At 37.1% G+C, this 14,469-nt stretch overlaps 1 protein-coding gene across 1 annotated transcript in view; it reads right to left on the bottom strand.

Moving 5' to 3' along the window:
• CCDC141 (coiled-coil domain containing 141) overlaps window positions 1-14,469 on the bottom strand; it is a 158,964-nt gene that overhangs the window by 88,141 nt on the left and 56,354 nt on the right. Inside the window, exon 7 of the mRNA XM_081142678.1 lies at window positions 12,519-12,635. Within this exon, the coding sequence (XP_080998804.1) occupies window positions 12,519-12,635 (117 nt within the window). The remainder of the gene's footprint in view (window positions 1-12,518; window positions 12,636-14,469) is intronic.

The raw sequence follows: 14,469 nt of genomic DNA, 5'->3' as shown, positions 1-14,469 counted from the left end.
TTCACTACTACTACTACGATAGCAATATTACCTTGAGTTATAATAATAGTACCTATAAAAAGTCAGGCTTTGTAGGAATTTTTATTTAAGGGCTGTCAAATAATAGGAGGAGCAGGAGGAGGAAGAATGTATGAAGAATATTTGTAAAAGTCACAACAGAAAAAATTAACAAAGAGAAAAAGTTTTTCTAAGCATTTAAACTTAACGAGCTGGTGAAGATTCTGTAAGCAAAGTGACAGGAGGTAGTTTTAAACCTAGTGATCATAAAGTACAATACTCTTTATTTGCTTTCTTAACTCATCCCCTTCTTAGATGGGCATAAGTATTTCCAAAGGACTTTCTAAATCAAATTTCCCTTGGAAATGAAAGCATATGGTTCACTAAGCTTTAAATTAACCCACAAGTTAAGGCTACAATAGTGTTACCAATGTAAAGTTTCCACTATTTTATAGATTTTTCCCAGTGCTTGCAGGCAAACTTAATACTATATATACATAGTTTGCCTGTTAGTAATGAAATTATTTCTAACTTATATTTTATGAAAAAAATGACATCTGCTTTTAATTGAGAAGTTCATTAAAAAATCAGACAAGTAAAACAAATTATTCACTAAAATGAAGACAGAGGAATTGAAATGCACCAATGCAGGTGTCTTTACTGTTTGAAGATTCATTTAATTCCTGCCTTGGGACATTTCTGATTCAGACCCCACTTTATTTTTCAAATTAGATGAAACATTATCAAAGAAACACTCTGCTTCATTTTATAGGTTTCCCTTATAATCATCAGAGATGTGAGCAGATTTACTGAAGCAATATGTTTTAAAGTGGTTTTACCATTTTTTCACATACCTGCAGTGAAGAAATTTGGAGATGTAATGAAGTTCAAGTAGCAGAATAGTCAGCTTCTGTATACAGGTTACTGTGTGCCGCAATGAGAAAAAATAGCTCAACGATGTTTGTAAAGCACTTGGAAAATATTTGGATAACCCAGAAACTATTATAAGAACTCTAGATATTGCTATGTACTCCCTGAACCACTCAAGAAACCTATAAGTAGTTCTTTTTGTACTAAATAGTTCATGTAAGTGCTATTTCTGGGGAAATGTTTCTATTCTTAAAAAAGGGACATTCAAAATAATTTGAATAATTTTATTTATTTTTTCAAATGGCTGCTTAAAATTTTATTTATTGATTGATTTTATTTTTTTAATGACTGCTTTAAAAAATTTTTTTTACATTGATTTTAGAGAGAGGGGGAGGAAGACTGAGAGAGAGACGAAAGGAGGGGGGGAGAAAAAGAGAAACATCAATTTGTTATTCCACTTATTTATGAATTCATTGGTTGCTTCTTGTATGTGCCCTGACCAGAGATCAAACTCACTAACTGAGATACCTGGCCAGGTGGAAATTTTAAATACTTGTTTTTTTATCTTCAATTATTTGAGTAATAGTTCTAGGAATTAATGCAAACAATAAAAAGAAATCAAGTACTAAGCTCAGACAATCATGCCCATCCCTTAAGAGACTCAAAGCTTTCTTTAGACTCAGATCTTCCCAGTTCTTACAATGATCCAATTTCTTTTTATTCAATCACCAAACTTTTTTCACTCATCTTCAGTTCTTTCCTTCATAACCTGTGTTACACAATTAGAGGTCCACAGACCAGCAGCATCAACATTACATTGGAGTTTGTAAGAAATGCAGACACTCAGGCTCCACATTCAGCAGATCTGATGAATCAGAATCTGCATTTTAAGATTCTGAAGAGCCAAAACAATCTTGGAAAAGAGCAAAGTTAGAGAACTAACACTTTCAGATCTCAAAATTTACTACAAAAACTACAGTAGTCAAGACAGTGTAAAATTGGCATAAGGATAGAGATACAGATCAATGGAATAGAAGTGAGAGTCCAGAAATAATCTCTTCCATCTGTGGTCAATTATTCTTGATAACTGTGCCAAGACCATTCAATGGGGAAAGAAGAATCTCTTCAACAAATAATGCTGGGACAACTGAAGTGTGAAAGAATGAAGTTGGACCCTTATTTCACACCTTATAAAAATTAACTCAAAGGGACCAAAAACCTAAATATAAGATCTAAACTCATAAAATTCTTAGAAAAAAATAGGAGTAAACCTTTATGATCTCAGATTTGGCAATGGTTTCATAGCTATTAGTTATTAGGGAAATGCAAATAAAAAAATACAATGAGATAACACTTCACATGCACACACTAAGATGGCTAAAATAAAATGTATTTTAATAAACACTGCCTTTATAATTATGCAAAGTGTGTGTATACATTCACCACACACACACACACACACACACAAATGAGTATTGGCAAGGATGTAGAGAAATCAAAACCTTTGTACATTGCTGGTGGGAACATAAAATGGTGCAGTTGCTGTAAAAAACAGTACAGTGATTCCTCAATAAATTAAATGTAGAAATACCACGTGAGCCAGCAATTCTACTCCTAGGTATATACTCAAAAGAATTAAAATCAGGTGCTCAAACAAAAACTTCTATGTGAATGTTCATAGCAGCACTATTTACAAAAGACCAAAGGTAGAAACAACCCAAGTGTCCATTAACTGATGCATAGATAAACAAAATGTGGTATATTTGTATAATAGAATGTATTTTCAGCCATAAAAAAGGAATGATGTATTGACACATGCTACAACATGGAATGGCCTTGAAAACATTAAAGTGAAACTGATACCTTTGTAATTAGTTATTAATAGGAAAGGAGGAAAAGGGAAGGCCAGACATTATAGGCATGTCATTTGGGCAGCTTTGCCAAGAAGCTGCAAATGTGCACTCCTCAGGGAACCACTGGCCCATTCCCTGCAGATCACTGGGGAAAGGGGTCCAACAAAGGGGAGATGGGTGCATGCGCAGTAAAGTAGGAGTGATACAAGGAGGGTGTCTATCAGTCACACTTAGGAACAGAGAAGATTGGCCAGAATGGCCGTGGTCACTGCAAGCCCACAAAAATTGGGGAATACATAATCCCCTAAACAAAGGAGTTCACTCTCTTGTGACACTTGGCTCATGGGGATCTCTCGCTCCTGCTTCCTTGAATTCACCTGTACAGCCATGTGGACTTCACATGCAATGGACTGATGGACTGGAGCAGGAAACACAAATCAAGCTAGCCTGATGATGTATTGGACTGCTCCAACATGGAATAGGAACTCTGGACACTGGCTCTGATTCTAGCCCCATTAAAGGCATAGTTACAGTTCTTTTGTGATGGGACTGAGGTAGAGGGGGCCTTGGAAACTCAGGGATTTAATTCCACACACACACACACAAAAAAAATCACTCATTCTCCCATGCAAGTCTCAGAAAATGCTTTTTCTCAGGATATCACAAGAATTCCACTCCCACTAGCAACAGATGGGGATCAGGACATCTCCCCACCAGGCACAAAAGGCCACTTACTGTATGACTCCATTTATATGACATATTCAGAATAGGTAAATCCATAGAGTCAGAGGGGCAGATTAATGATTGTCAGAGGCTGGGAGGAGAGAGGAAGGGATTGACTGTTTGATAGGTATGGTCTTTTTTGGGGTCATGAAAATGTTCTAGAATTCGATAGTGGCGATAGTTATACAACAGTGTAAATACACTAAAAGTCACTAAAGATAAATTTTATGTTGTTTGCTTTACCACCATTTGAAAGAAAAAGCTTATATTATGTTGTGGTTGTACTGTGCAAGGCAATGTGCTAAGTACTATCGTAAGAGAACATAATTAATCCTCACAACGACTGTATCAATTAGATAAAATTATTACCCTCTTTCACAAAAGAGAAGGCCCAGGTTCAGATATGCAAGAAATTTGCCCAAGAGTTCATCAGGAATAAGCAGAGCGGCAGGGATATAACTGGAGGTGCTGGGAGTATACCATTCACTCCACTGCCATATTCTGAGATACTGTGTTGCTGCCTCAAATGTATAATATAGCTGCAGACATGAGCAGAGCAAGGACAGTGGGCCAGGTACAGAAACTCAGGTACAGAAACTCACCAAGGCAGAAAGCCCCATATGCCTAGCAAGGGACAAAACTGGGAAAACAAGAACCTTGTCCCCAGGGGAACCTATCCTCCCCCAGCCTATCACTAGTCATGTGGTTTAGATCCCCTGAGAGTTTCCTCCCTAACGATAACATCTAGGCCTCAGTTGTATTTCAGCTCCAGGCTCAGAAAAGCAGCAAAACCACAGTTTTGGAAGACTCAATATTATGTATGTTTTCTATTTCCTTCTCATTTTCATATACACTTACACACTATGAGTGATTTTAATTTTCTTCAGTATTATGTAATCAGAAAAATAAAACAATAAACATATTTTAAAGGTCCACTTTCTCGCTGTGTTACTATGATGGTAATTATGCATTTAAATTATTCAAATAAGCTTGCAAGAGATTCTGCTTTACTTCTTCATCTCATAATTATAAATATTTTGTAACTTTAAACTTGACTTTTCCCTCTAGATAAAGATTCTGTGGGACCTAGGCACTGGTATTCTTTTAGGACCTCTAAATAATATTTTTGAAGAAACTTAAAGCCAAGATCACAAATCCAATTTATTAAATCACCCAGCAACAACTGGAAAATATTTTCAATGATTTGGAAAATCGGATTAGATGATGAATCATGGAAGATGGTTTTAATCTTGAATCTGAGGAATGTGATTTTTACTATATTAAAACATTGAAGATGATGTTTCTATACACGGTTTTCAGTTTGCTTCTCTCCCAGAACTTCAAAAATTATTGTTACTCCATGACTTTATAAACAATACCTATTCATCTGTGAAAGTCAAGGAGAATACGGACCTACATAAAATATTTGGGACAAACTTCTAAGTCCATGACTTTTAAGCTTCAATGTCAATTCAAATTCTCTGGGTTAAAAATGCAGATTCTGACCCAATAGGTTTGGTAGGTGGAGTCTGGGAGTCTGCATTTCTAAGACTTCTAGATGTTGCTGCAGTTGCTTCTGGGAGCCACACCTTGAATAACAAAGCTATAAATCTCCTTTGAGCCTTTAAAATGAGGATTAATTACCTCCATCCCAAAAAGACATTAATGCCCCACCTAAAGCCACTCTTAAACTACAACAGTTTTCTAAGTGACTTTCCTGACTTCAGTATCACTTTTTCATTTTTTTCATTCACATTATTTCCAAATTAATGTTCTAAAATGCAAATCAGTTTTAAGTCACTACTCCACTTGGATAGTACCAAATTGCCCATCACAAATCAATTCCAAATGCTTAAAGGGGCCAGGCACATAATGTGAATAAGTAAAGCAGAGGTGGGAAGGGAGGGAGGTAAAAAGGAATGGTGAGACCTGTGGCAAATTGGAGTGCACATACCTTTTCTAAAGGAAATAGCTATACCAGCCTCCAGCCAAGAGCTGCTGTGTCTATATGGGAAGGTGAACTTAATATTGCCAGATATTCCAGGGGTTTTTTTAGGAGTGGAAAATCTGGATTTCTTTTTTGATAAAAACTTCAACAGTTTAAGATTGGCGATAAATTAAAAAAAACCTAATGCCCCAAACAAACCACATAAAATTTCTGAACATGAGATCCAGACTTCAGTATTTTTTCAAAGCTCCTGAGTTATTCTAGTGTGCACCAACTACAAAGGGCTGAACTGAACCAACAGCTGAAACTATAGAAGTGAGAGGACAATGGTATGAAAATTACTTTAAACTGAAAATGTCTAAACAATCAGCAGCCACAGAAAGAAATATTACCTAAACTTAAGCTGTCTCCTGAAAACACAGGAACCCTTCCCAGAGGGCTTCCTGATTGAAAGAAGACTGATCCACCAGTGATCCCAGTTCTAGTAATATATCCTAAGAAACCTGAAACACCAATCAGAAAGAATATATGCATCCCTAGTTCATAGCAGCTCGATTTACAATGGCTAACATCTGGAAACAGCTCAAGTACCCATCAGTAGATGAGTGGATAAAAAAGCTGTTGTATGTTTACACTATGGAATACTACGCAGCTGTAAAAAAGAAGGATCTCTTATCTTTTAAGACAGCATGGAGGAACCTGGAGAGTATTATGCTAAGCAAAATAAACCAGTCAGAGAAAGACAAGTATCACATGATCTCACTCATATGTATAATCTAATGAACAAAATAAACTGATGAACAAAATAGACCCAGAGACATAGAAGCATGGAACAGACTGAGGGATCTCAAAGGGAAGACAGGGGCGGATAGATGGGTGGGAAGAGATTAATCAAAGAACTTAAATGCATATATGCACAACCCATAGACACAGATAATAGCGTGGTGAAGGCCAGAGGGGCAGGTGAAGGGTGGAGGGGGTCAATGGGGAAAAAAGGGGGACATCTAATACTTTCAACAATAAAGATAAATTAAATTTTAAAAAGAAAGAAAGAAAAAAGACACCCTTAGTGCCAGGAAGTACAGATTCAGCTGCCATAAACCCTACCCTGGGAAACTTCCAGCTGGAAGACAGACTGCCCCCACTCCACTGACGTCAAAAAGTCCAACAGAATCTTCCAAACTCTCCCACTCAGGCCCTAACAACTCCTGTTTCCTTAAATGGACATGCATAAACCTTTACTTTGGGCTATTACACAAGTTTTCCATTATCGGGAGCTCCCCTGTGCATCTATAAAAATAAGGCTGTCTTTACTCCTGTTTATCTATTGTCAGGTACTTTGCAGGCCCCCAATCACTGGAGGCAAACGGGAAGAGGAAAAGTTTCCCTCCCAAAGGAAAAACAGATTGGTTCCTGAAGCCTGTTTTTATATGAACATTATTTCTGATGTATGGAAGAAGGTATGATTATGCCTCCTCAAAGGAGATAAAAAGAAAGTGTTTGTTTACATATTATTTTAATACAGCCCGCAACTAACTCTGAGCTCCAAAGGTTAAATTAAAGCCTTGGGGCATCAAATTGATACATGATGAAATCTAAGAGTATTTAAGGTTCTTAACCAAAAGGTGATTTATAATCATCCATGTCTGCTATTTCTTTACCTGTTACATATAGAAAAGGAAAATATTTTTCATATTTAATAAAGAAGGTATAATTTAACACAATTACTCATAGTCAAAGGTTATATTAACAAATCTTTTAGTTAAATTATTTCAGCACATTCTGAATAAGGTATCACATTTATTAAGAGATAGGAAAGTCACTATATTTCTTATTTGAATGCATTCCAGCAAAAAATGATAAAAAAAATGTTTTGAAAACATTTTCAAAAAAGTTTTTTTAGAAAGAATGTATTAAGTAGACTAATAAGCAACACAGAACAGTTCCTGCTGTTTGATTTAGCTGTGGGAAGCAGAAACACCTACTTTCCCTAGGGTATCAGATTATTTACATGAATCTCACTAACGAATCCTCAGCTTGAGGCCTTATTTCTATGTTAAATCTCCTTTGAAAAGAACATTCCCCCTTTTTCTCCTCATACACCCAAATAAAAGTCCAAAATGTAATATGCTTCTTCCTGTTTAAGGACACATAAAATTGGAATCCTTCTCTAAGAACAAGGAATGAGACTGTTGAAAAACCACAGATGAAAACTATTTGAACATTTACGTCATAGATGGGAAAGTAAACAACATTTTTAGAGCTACTATTAAAATGTAGATGTTCTCACAAATATTTTCTCATTGAGCTTTCATGGCTAGGCTCTTCCTGATTCAGAGAGGTCAAGTGTACGCAAGATTGGAGTGACAGAGCAGGAATTTCAACCTGGGTTTTTTTCCATGTAGATGCAACCCATTATAGCATTATAATCTCTATTTTTAGAAAACTTGCTAGTCGAGGTCAGAAGAGGTAAGCAAAGGTAGCTAAGGAAAATGTTTAACCATCCAAGGTTGCTAGTGCTAGGTCCTTCCAGAGATCTTAACACTGTCAATAGGATGAGCTTCTTCAGCCAGTGACCTGGGCCATCACACAGGACCCTGTGCTCAGAAGGGCCCCATGCTTGGGCTGATGTTCTGCTGTTGCTGCATCAAAATCTCAATAATTTTTAAAGTAAACCTCTATATTTTCATTTTGCACTGAGCTCTATAAATTATGTAGCTGGTCCTTCCGGTAAAGGCCAACAAGTGTAAGTAAAGTTTACAGATAAGAGAACCTTCCTTGAGGAGCTAAAAGGTGGTTGAGTCTCAGAGTCAGGGTCACTGGCCATCTGGAATAGAATAAGGTTGGATGCCATAGTCAGGAGCTAAAGCCGGGTAAGAACTTTCTGGTGTGATGCTTTCTCTAGCCACATGCCTCATCAGTGTTTGTCAATGTGCTTTTTAGAATAAAAAGTACTAGCTTAGCCCAGGACTAGCCAGAGGAGAGAAACAGCATGAGGGTAGCACTGGAACCTGGCCCACTGAGAGCTAATATCTGAGAAATAAGCAACCTGACCTGCTTTTTAATGTGCCCGCTCCAACTCTCCACCATGTGAGCTGGATAGAATATAACCCAGGAAAATGGGTCTTGTAACAAAGCAGGGTCCAGAGTCCAATCACTGGGAGGACCTCCAAGGGGTCCCCTCCTTTGTCTGGGGTAGAGGGGCAAACTGGAAATGGTTGAACCATAATTGTAACAACAGAAACCTCTACACCATGCCCCCCCAGCAACTCATCAGAGGAAATGGAACTAATGAACCAGAAAGACGCAAAATTTAATATATAAATAAAGTATACTTTAAAATATAAGGAAGAACATTAGATGACTGAAGCAGGGGGGAAAAAAACAGTTATGAAAAAGAATCACTGTGAGGGACTGGGCATGAAAAATATCATGGCCAAATTGAAGAATTTGGCAGGAGGGCTGAATAACAGGAGTTTGGTAGAACAATCAGTGAACTAAAAGATCAGGTACTAAGAAGGGATAGAGAAATGTGGGCAGTAATGATAAAGGGAGAAGGAGAACATCGATTATCTACGTGATAGAACTTTCCAAAATCACACTGCTTCTAGGTGTCACCGCAGTGAAGAACACAAGGAGCCATGTAAACTAGATGAAGGCAGAAGTATGGGAAGAAACAATGAGATCTATACCTTAGCACCATTTATGCAAATTGAAAACATGTAACTGTATATACTTTAGGAACAGCAATGTGTCTAAAAACACATTTTGAACCCATGAGAGTGGGTGCCTATGGGAGTGGAAATATGAGGGGGATAGAGAAAGAAGGGAGAGATAATAAAGTAAAGCTAGAGAATGGCCAAGCCAGAAATTTATGATGAATTAAAGTTTGTGTAACTCTGTTCTGGGGACGCAAATTTTTTTAAATAAACAAATAAAGATAACGAATGGATAGATAGGTAAAAGGAGACTAGGTGGTTATCTAAAGTCACCAGAAAACCATAGAAAGAAACTAAAAGAATGTTTCTTTCATCTTCACAGTTAAAAGGGCTTATTAGGCGTGACTCCAACACCCTTTTATACCAGGCACTGTTCTTGTACTGGGAATGCCCAGATGAGTGAGATACTGTCTCCACTTTTCAGAAATGTTTTCATTTCCCCTTTCAGTCAGTTCCACTCTGTCTGACCAGCTCTGAAACAGTGTTTTTTACACTCATGATGCTTTAAATATAACAAGCACAACTGATATTGTAAATCCTGTCTTCTTTATGGAATCTGAAAGTTAAAGGGAGTTTTGAGGTCACCGAGGCCCACCTTCCACAGCCTCAGGAAGCTCTTCTAGTTTTCAGCCTATGGAAGTTTCCTTCCCTGTAATGAATGATCCCTGCTGGTTAGCATTTCTTTCCTATGGAATCGCTGTAGACAAGTATAACCTCTGGGACAACTCTCCCTAGTCTCTCTTCTCTTAACCCAGAGAGTTCTTGTCATTGACAAACTGGTCTGATCATTACTTTGCCTTATTCTGGAACAACCACCCTCTCCTTACCAACTGCTCCTATCCCATCCGTCCATTCAAACCCCATTCTTCTGGAAAGCCATCCTGGATCACCCAGGCAGAACGCCACTCCATCCTCTGCATTTACACTGATGGGGTCCCTCTCAACCCATATGATTCAGGGGCCCTAGCTGCCTTAAATAACCAGTTATCTTGCCATTGAATTATCTAGTGTCCCAAATGATGGCAAGTGTCTCAAAACCACTTTATCAATAAGTTGTGTTTGAGTATTCATGTCTATTGGGTTGAGCCAATCTAGCTATTCAATATTTTGGTAATCTTTAAAGACGGTATTGAGATTGGGCGCTCCATTGGCCAGACCACAGTTTGGATGGAAAATCTCATCCCATAAAGAATGCTTCAAGGTAAGTAATAAAACAGGAGCTCCCAGCAAAGCAAATTAATACCATTTTTTAGAAAATAAATTTACTCTCAAGGATGACATAGAGAAACAGTTTTCTCTGCCTCAATTTCCAAAACCAGTTCAGCTCAAAAACTACTTATTTGAGTATGCTTTAATACTCAGCTTCTCAGTAGGGTTTGTAACTGGTTTCTGAGTGGCTCAGGACCTTGAAAAGAAGCAGTTGATTTGTCTGGAACATAATGGTGTTTATCAGGAATTTGTACCCTTTTAAAAATAATATTTGCTTGGATAGTCATATGGTTTAGCTTTGACACATAATCAAAATGTGTAATCCTACAATCTGAATTCATCCATATACTGAAATATTTTGCAGTGAAAGGTTATGATAAAGTTAAAATAAAAAAGCATAATTCTTATGCTCTGTGTTTCTAGATTTGTGTATGAAAAAATTGAAAGGGAATGTACAAAAATATTAAGAATGGTTATCTTAATAATGGCTATCTTTGGTTTGAATGATTCATTTATTTGCCTCATAGTTTAGAAACTTTCTATGATGCACTTTATATAATATTTATGATTAAAATTTTACTTCTTAAACCCCTTATGTCTGTAACATTGGGATAACAGTGGAGAGAATATCTCTGTTTTTCTATTTATGGATATCAGCACCACAAATGTAAACTGTAAAGTATGATAAAACTGTGTCTTACCAGGACTAAGGTTATATGTTGAATATTCTACTCCAACTGTCCTCAGGGCTATGAGAAACCACAGCCCACGTCTGCAGCGAATATAGCCCAGAAGAATGCGCATATTATGTGAACATGCCAATTTTGTTTGTTTGTTTTAAAGGAAGAAACTACTGTATGCAATTCAGGTTGTTTCTTGTGCATACTACTTAGGGGTTTTGATAGAATTTTCACTGATAAAACTTGATGGACACACAGAATAAACTGTTGCATAATTTTTAAAAAATTTTGTAAGTAGACAAACCAAATGCTGAAAATTTATAAAGAACTTTAAAAAATCATCAGTCGTAAGTCTTTGTAACTGCGTCTTTTTACCAGTTAAGCACATACTCAAAGCAAACACTTGGAATACCTATGTATACTGCAGTGTTCAAAGAGAAGCAAAAACAAACAAGGGCATCATGATCCCTATGAGGAAACTTCAGTTTAGGTAAATTCAACCTACTGCCTTTCCTGCCCCCACCCAAATCCCACCCTCCCAAGCATGTAATATTTATTTCATTTGTCCTCTGTATTGTCACCCATTGTCTAGTAGTGCTGGCCCACTGTTTTCCAGGGCTTCTTGACTAAGCTGTACCTACAACTATCAGCTACCCAACATATTAATAACAGAAAATTTCCCAAGCCTTGAGAGTGATTCAAGTATTCACCATTCCCACTCAGTCTACTACAAATAGACTTTTGTTTTCTTGCAGATCCAAATGGAGCACCTGTAAAGAACTTTGGAAAGTATTTATAAACCCCACGTACGCAAATGAGTTAATTTCCAAACAACAAGACACATTGCAGAGGCGAGCACTGTTATGTGGCTGCTCCGCCCCTCTTGCTTTCAACACTTCATGGGTCCATTCTGCACATTCAAACACCTACAAGTCGTTGCCCAGCTGGTAGCCATTAATTTGTACAAAAGCAAGAACTGTGAAGCACATTAAGGAACTAGGGACATATAAATGGAAACAGCAAAGGAAACTATACCTGGAAATCATAAAAGTGAGAGTGTAATGAGACCTCGGTGTAGAAAAACATTGTTTTAGAAAGCTGGCAGAGTACAGCGGCGTTAGGTGAGACTTGCAATCAAATTCCAACTCTGCCACTGACAAGGTATATTACACTGATAAAGTTACCTTTTCTCTAAGCCTCTGGTTTTAGTTTGTCTTGATCTGTAAAATGGGGAGAATGATACCTACTCCTTAGGGGCTTGCGATAATTTAGATAATGCATCTCTTATACTAAATACAGTGTCTGACACAGAGGCCCTTAAAAAAAAGATAGTTTTGCTCTAGAAGCTGTTGCTTTGTTCATTACTATTCCAGAAGAACAGTCAGTGGGCAGTGGTATTAGCTAATGCTAAATAGTGGGTTATTCAAAGAGAGCTTTTACTGCTCCTCTAAATTACCTATAGAAGCAGATTCCAGGGAAGTCCCTGAATGTTTCAATTGGTTTTTAATGTGTCTCTTACCTTTGCTTTCATTTTCAGTTCCTCGTGCTTACGGATTAGCTCCTCATTTTCTGAAAGTGATGAACCGAGGCTCTGTTCCCGTAAATCTCTTATGGTTTTCTGAAACCAACAAGTAACCTAAGTAAAGTAACGGAGAACGGAGTTTCAAATGATTAGAATCTGACTAAAAATTCAGAAATATTTCCTTCACCTTTCAAAACCTAAGCTGCTTCAAGTTCTCTTTACATAAATGCATCTCGTGCGTTATATAATTATGGTGGGGTTTTTATTTTTTCTTCATTCAACCTCTACATGCTTCAGAGAAAAAACAAAACAAAATAATCCCTGAAAAGCATGAAAACAATATATCAGTTTGGATTACATGGCATGAAGAAAATTATTCAAAATGTCCTAACAAAGAAGAACCAAAATAGATTCCCACGCGGCCTATGAATCATGCATGCTTCTAGAATATAAATCCCCTTTCCTGGATAAGAATATAAATCTGAATATAGCTACACAGACCCACATGGAGGCAGTTAACAGCATATGTAGAATTGTATTTCTACTATAAAAAGACAATGTAAAAATACTGTTTGCTGCAATTGCTGGAAATCTGTATTCAGAAAAATAAATGAAGAAGCTATTAAAATTCTGTTGACATTATAAATGGGGCATGACTCACATTCATTTAAACGTGATTTACAATATGTGCCTTACACAGTGTTAAAGCAACAAATAGCAAGGGACTTGAAAGAAGGAGTACATTTTTAAATGATGACTTAAGTTGACATTGAACTGATGACATGAGGTTTCTGGCTGCAGATTTCTTATCCAAATTAAAGGAAGGAGCTTTGGGTTTTTACTCGCAAATCCTGTACAGCATTATCGCATGATCACGTCATGGATACTGATCCCTGAGAGCCCACTACATGCTAGAGAGTTTGCTAGTTGCTCTTCGGGCATCATCTCTATTTCTCTCAAGAATTCTATATAGCAAGTATGAGATCATCGTTGTAGAGATGAGGAGAGGTTAAGCAGCTCATCCAGGACCACAGAGTAAGGGACAGAACAGGCTTTGTCCCCAAGCCTACGTTATTCCAAAGCCCATGCTCTTTCCACTGTGCCCTGCTGCCATCCTTAGCTAAGCTACAGTCTTACAGGCCTGGGCAAGAGGGGGAGTTATTTCAAACCTGAATAATTAATCCGGAATGGACATTCAGAATGGTGGGCATTACGCTACGCTTTTATCCAGCCTAGGCTGTCTTGCCTACAACAGTCTTGGGATTTCTCCGATCTCCTATAACGTGGACAAATGTTTGAAGCAGGAGTCCACGGAGAAGACTAGGTTAGTCTACTAATTGAAAATCTTTGTTAACCATTATTTTAGGCTATCATCAGTGCAAAGAAAAGAAAAGGGTGACCCTGAAGCAGTTTTCATGTGAAGTATGCCTCATTTTCTTCACAAAATTTGGGAATCTGTGTATAATACAAACATTAGCCAGTCCCCATATCTAGAGTGTAATGTTTATGAATTTACAATTATTAGAAGATAGTCTGTGTTTCTGGTATCCCAACTAGAATTAGACAATACGTATAATGTGCATATTAGAACACACAGTGTATTTTATCAAGAACTATAAAATTTATTTATTTATTTAACTTTATACAAATAATTTCTCACAAAAGGTGAAGTGAGCTCATATAAAAACACAACTAGAGAAATGATTTAAGGGGTTTATCAAAGAAAAGTGAATCGTGAATATAACTAACTTTCAGAGATCACTTAGTTTATTAAGTATTGGGAGTAAGTTTTATTTATTCTTAGCTAAAGGGAGGAACTCAGAAATCTCAAGAATGCTTTAATAGGAAAAGTTAATATAGTATCTGAGTGAATAAAAAAAAATGGGTACAAACAGGTGTTCCTTAATCTCTAAAAACAGGTGAGAAGCCTGAACCCTCAGTAATCCTA

This window comes from Miniopterus schreibersii (genome assembly GCF_964146895.1).
Source record: "Miniopterus schreibersii genome assembly, chromosome: 7".
Classification (NCBI taxonomy): domain Eukaryota; kingdom Metazoa; phylum Chordata; class Mammalia; order Chiroptera; family Miniopteridae; genus Miniopterus; species Miniopterus schreibersii.
The sequence above is the reverse complement of the archived record's forward strand: the minus strand, read 5'-3'. Positions and strand labels throughout refer to the sequence as shown.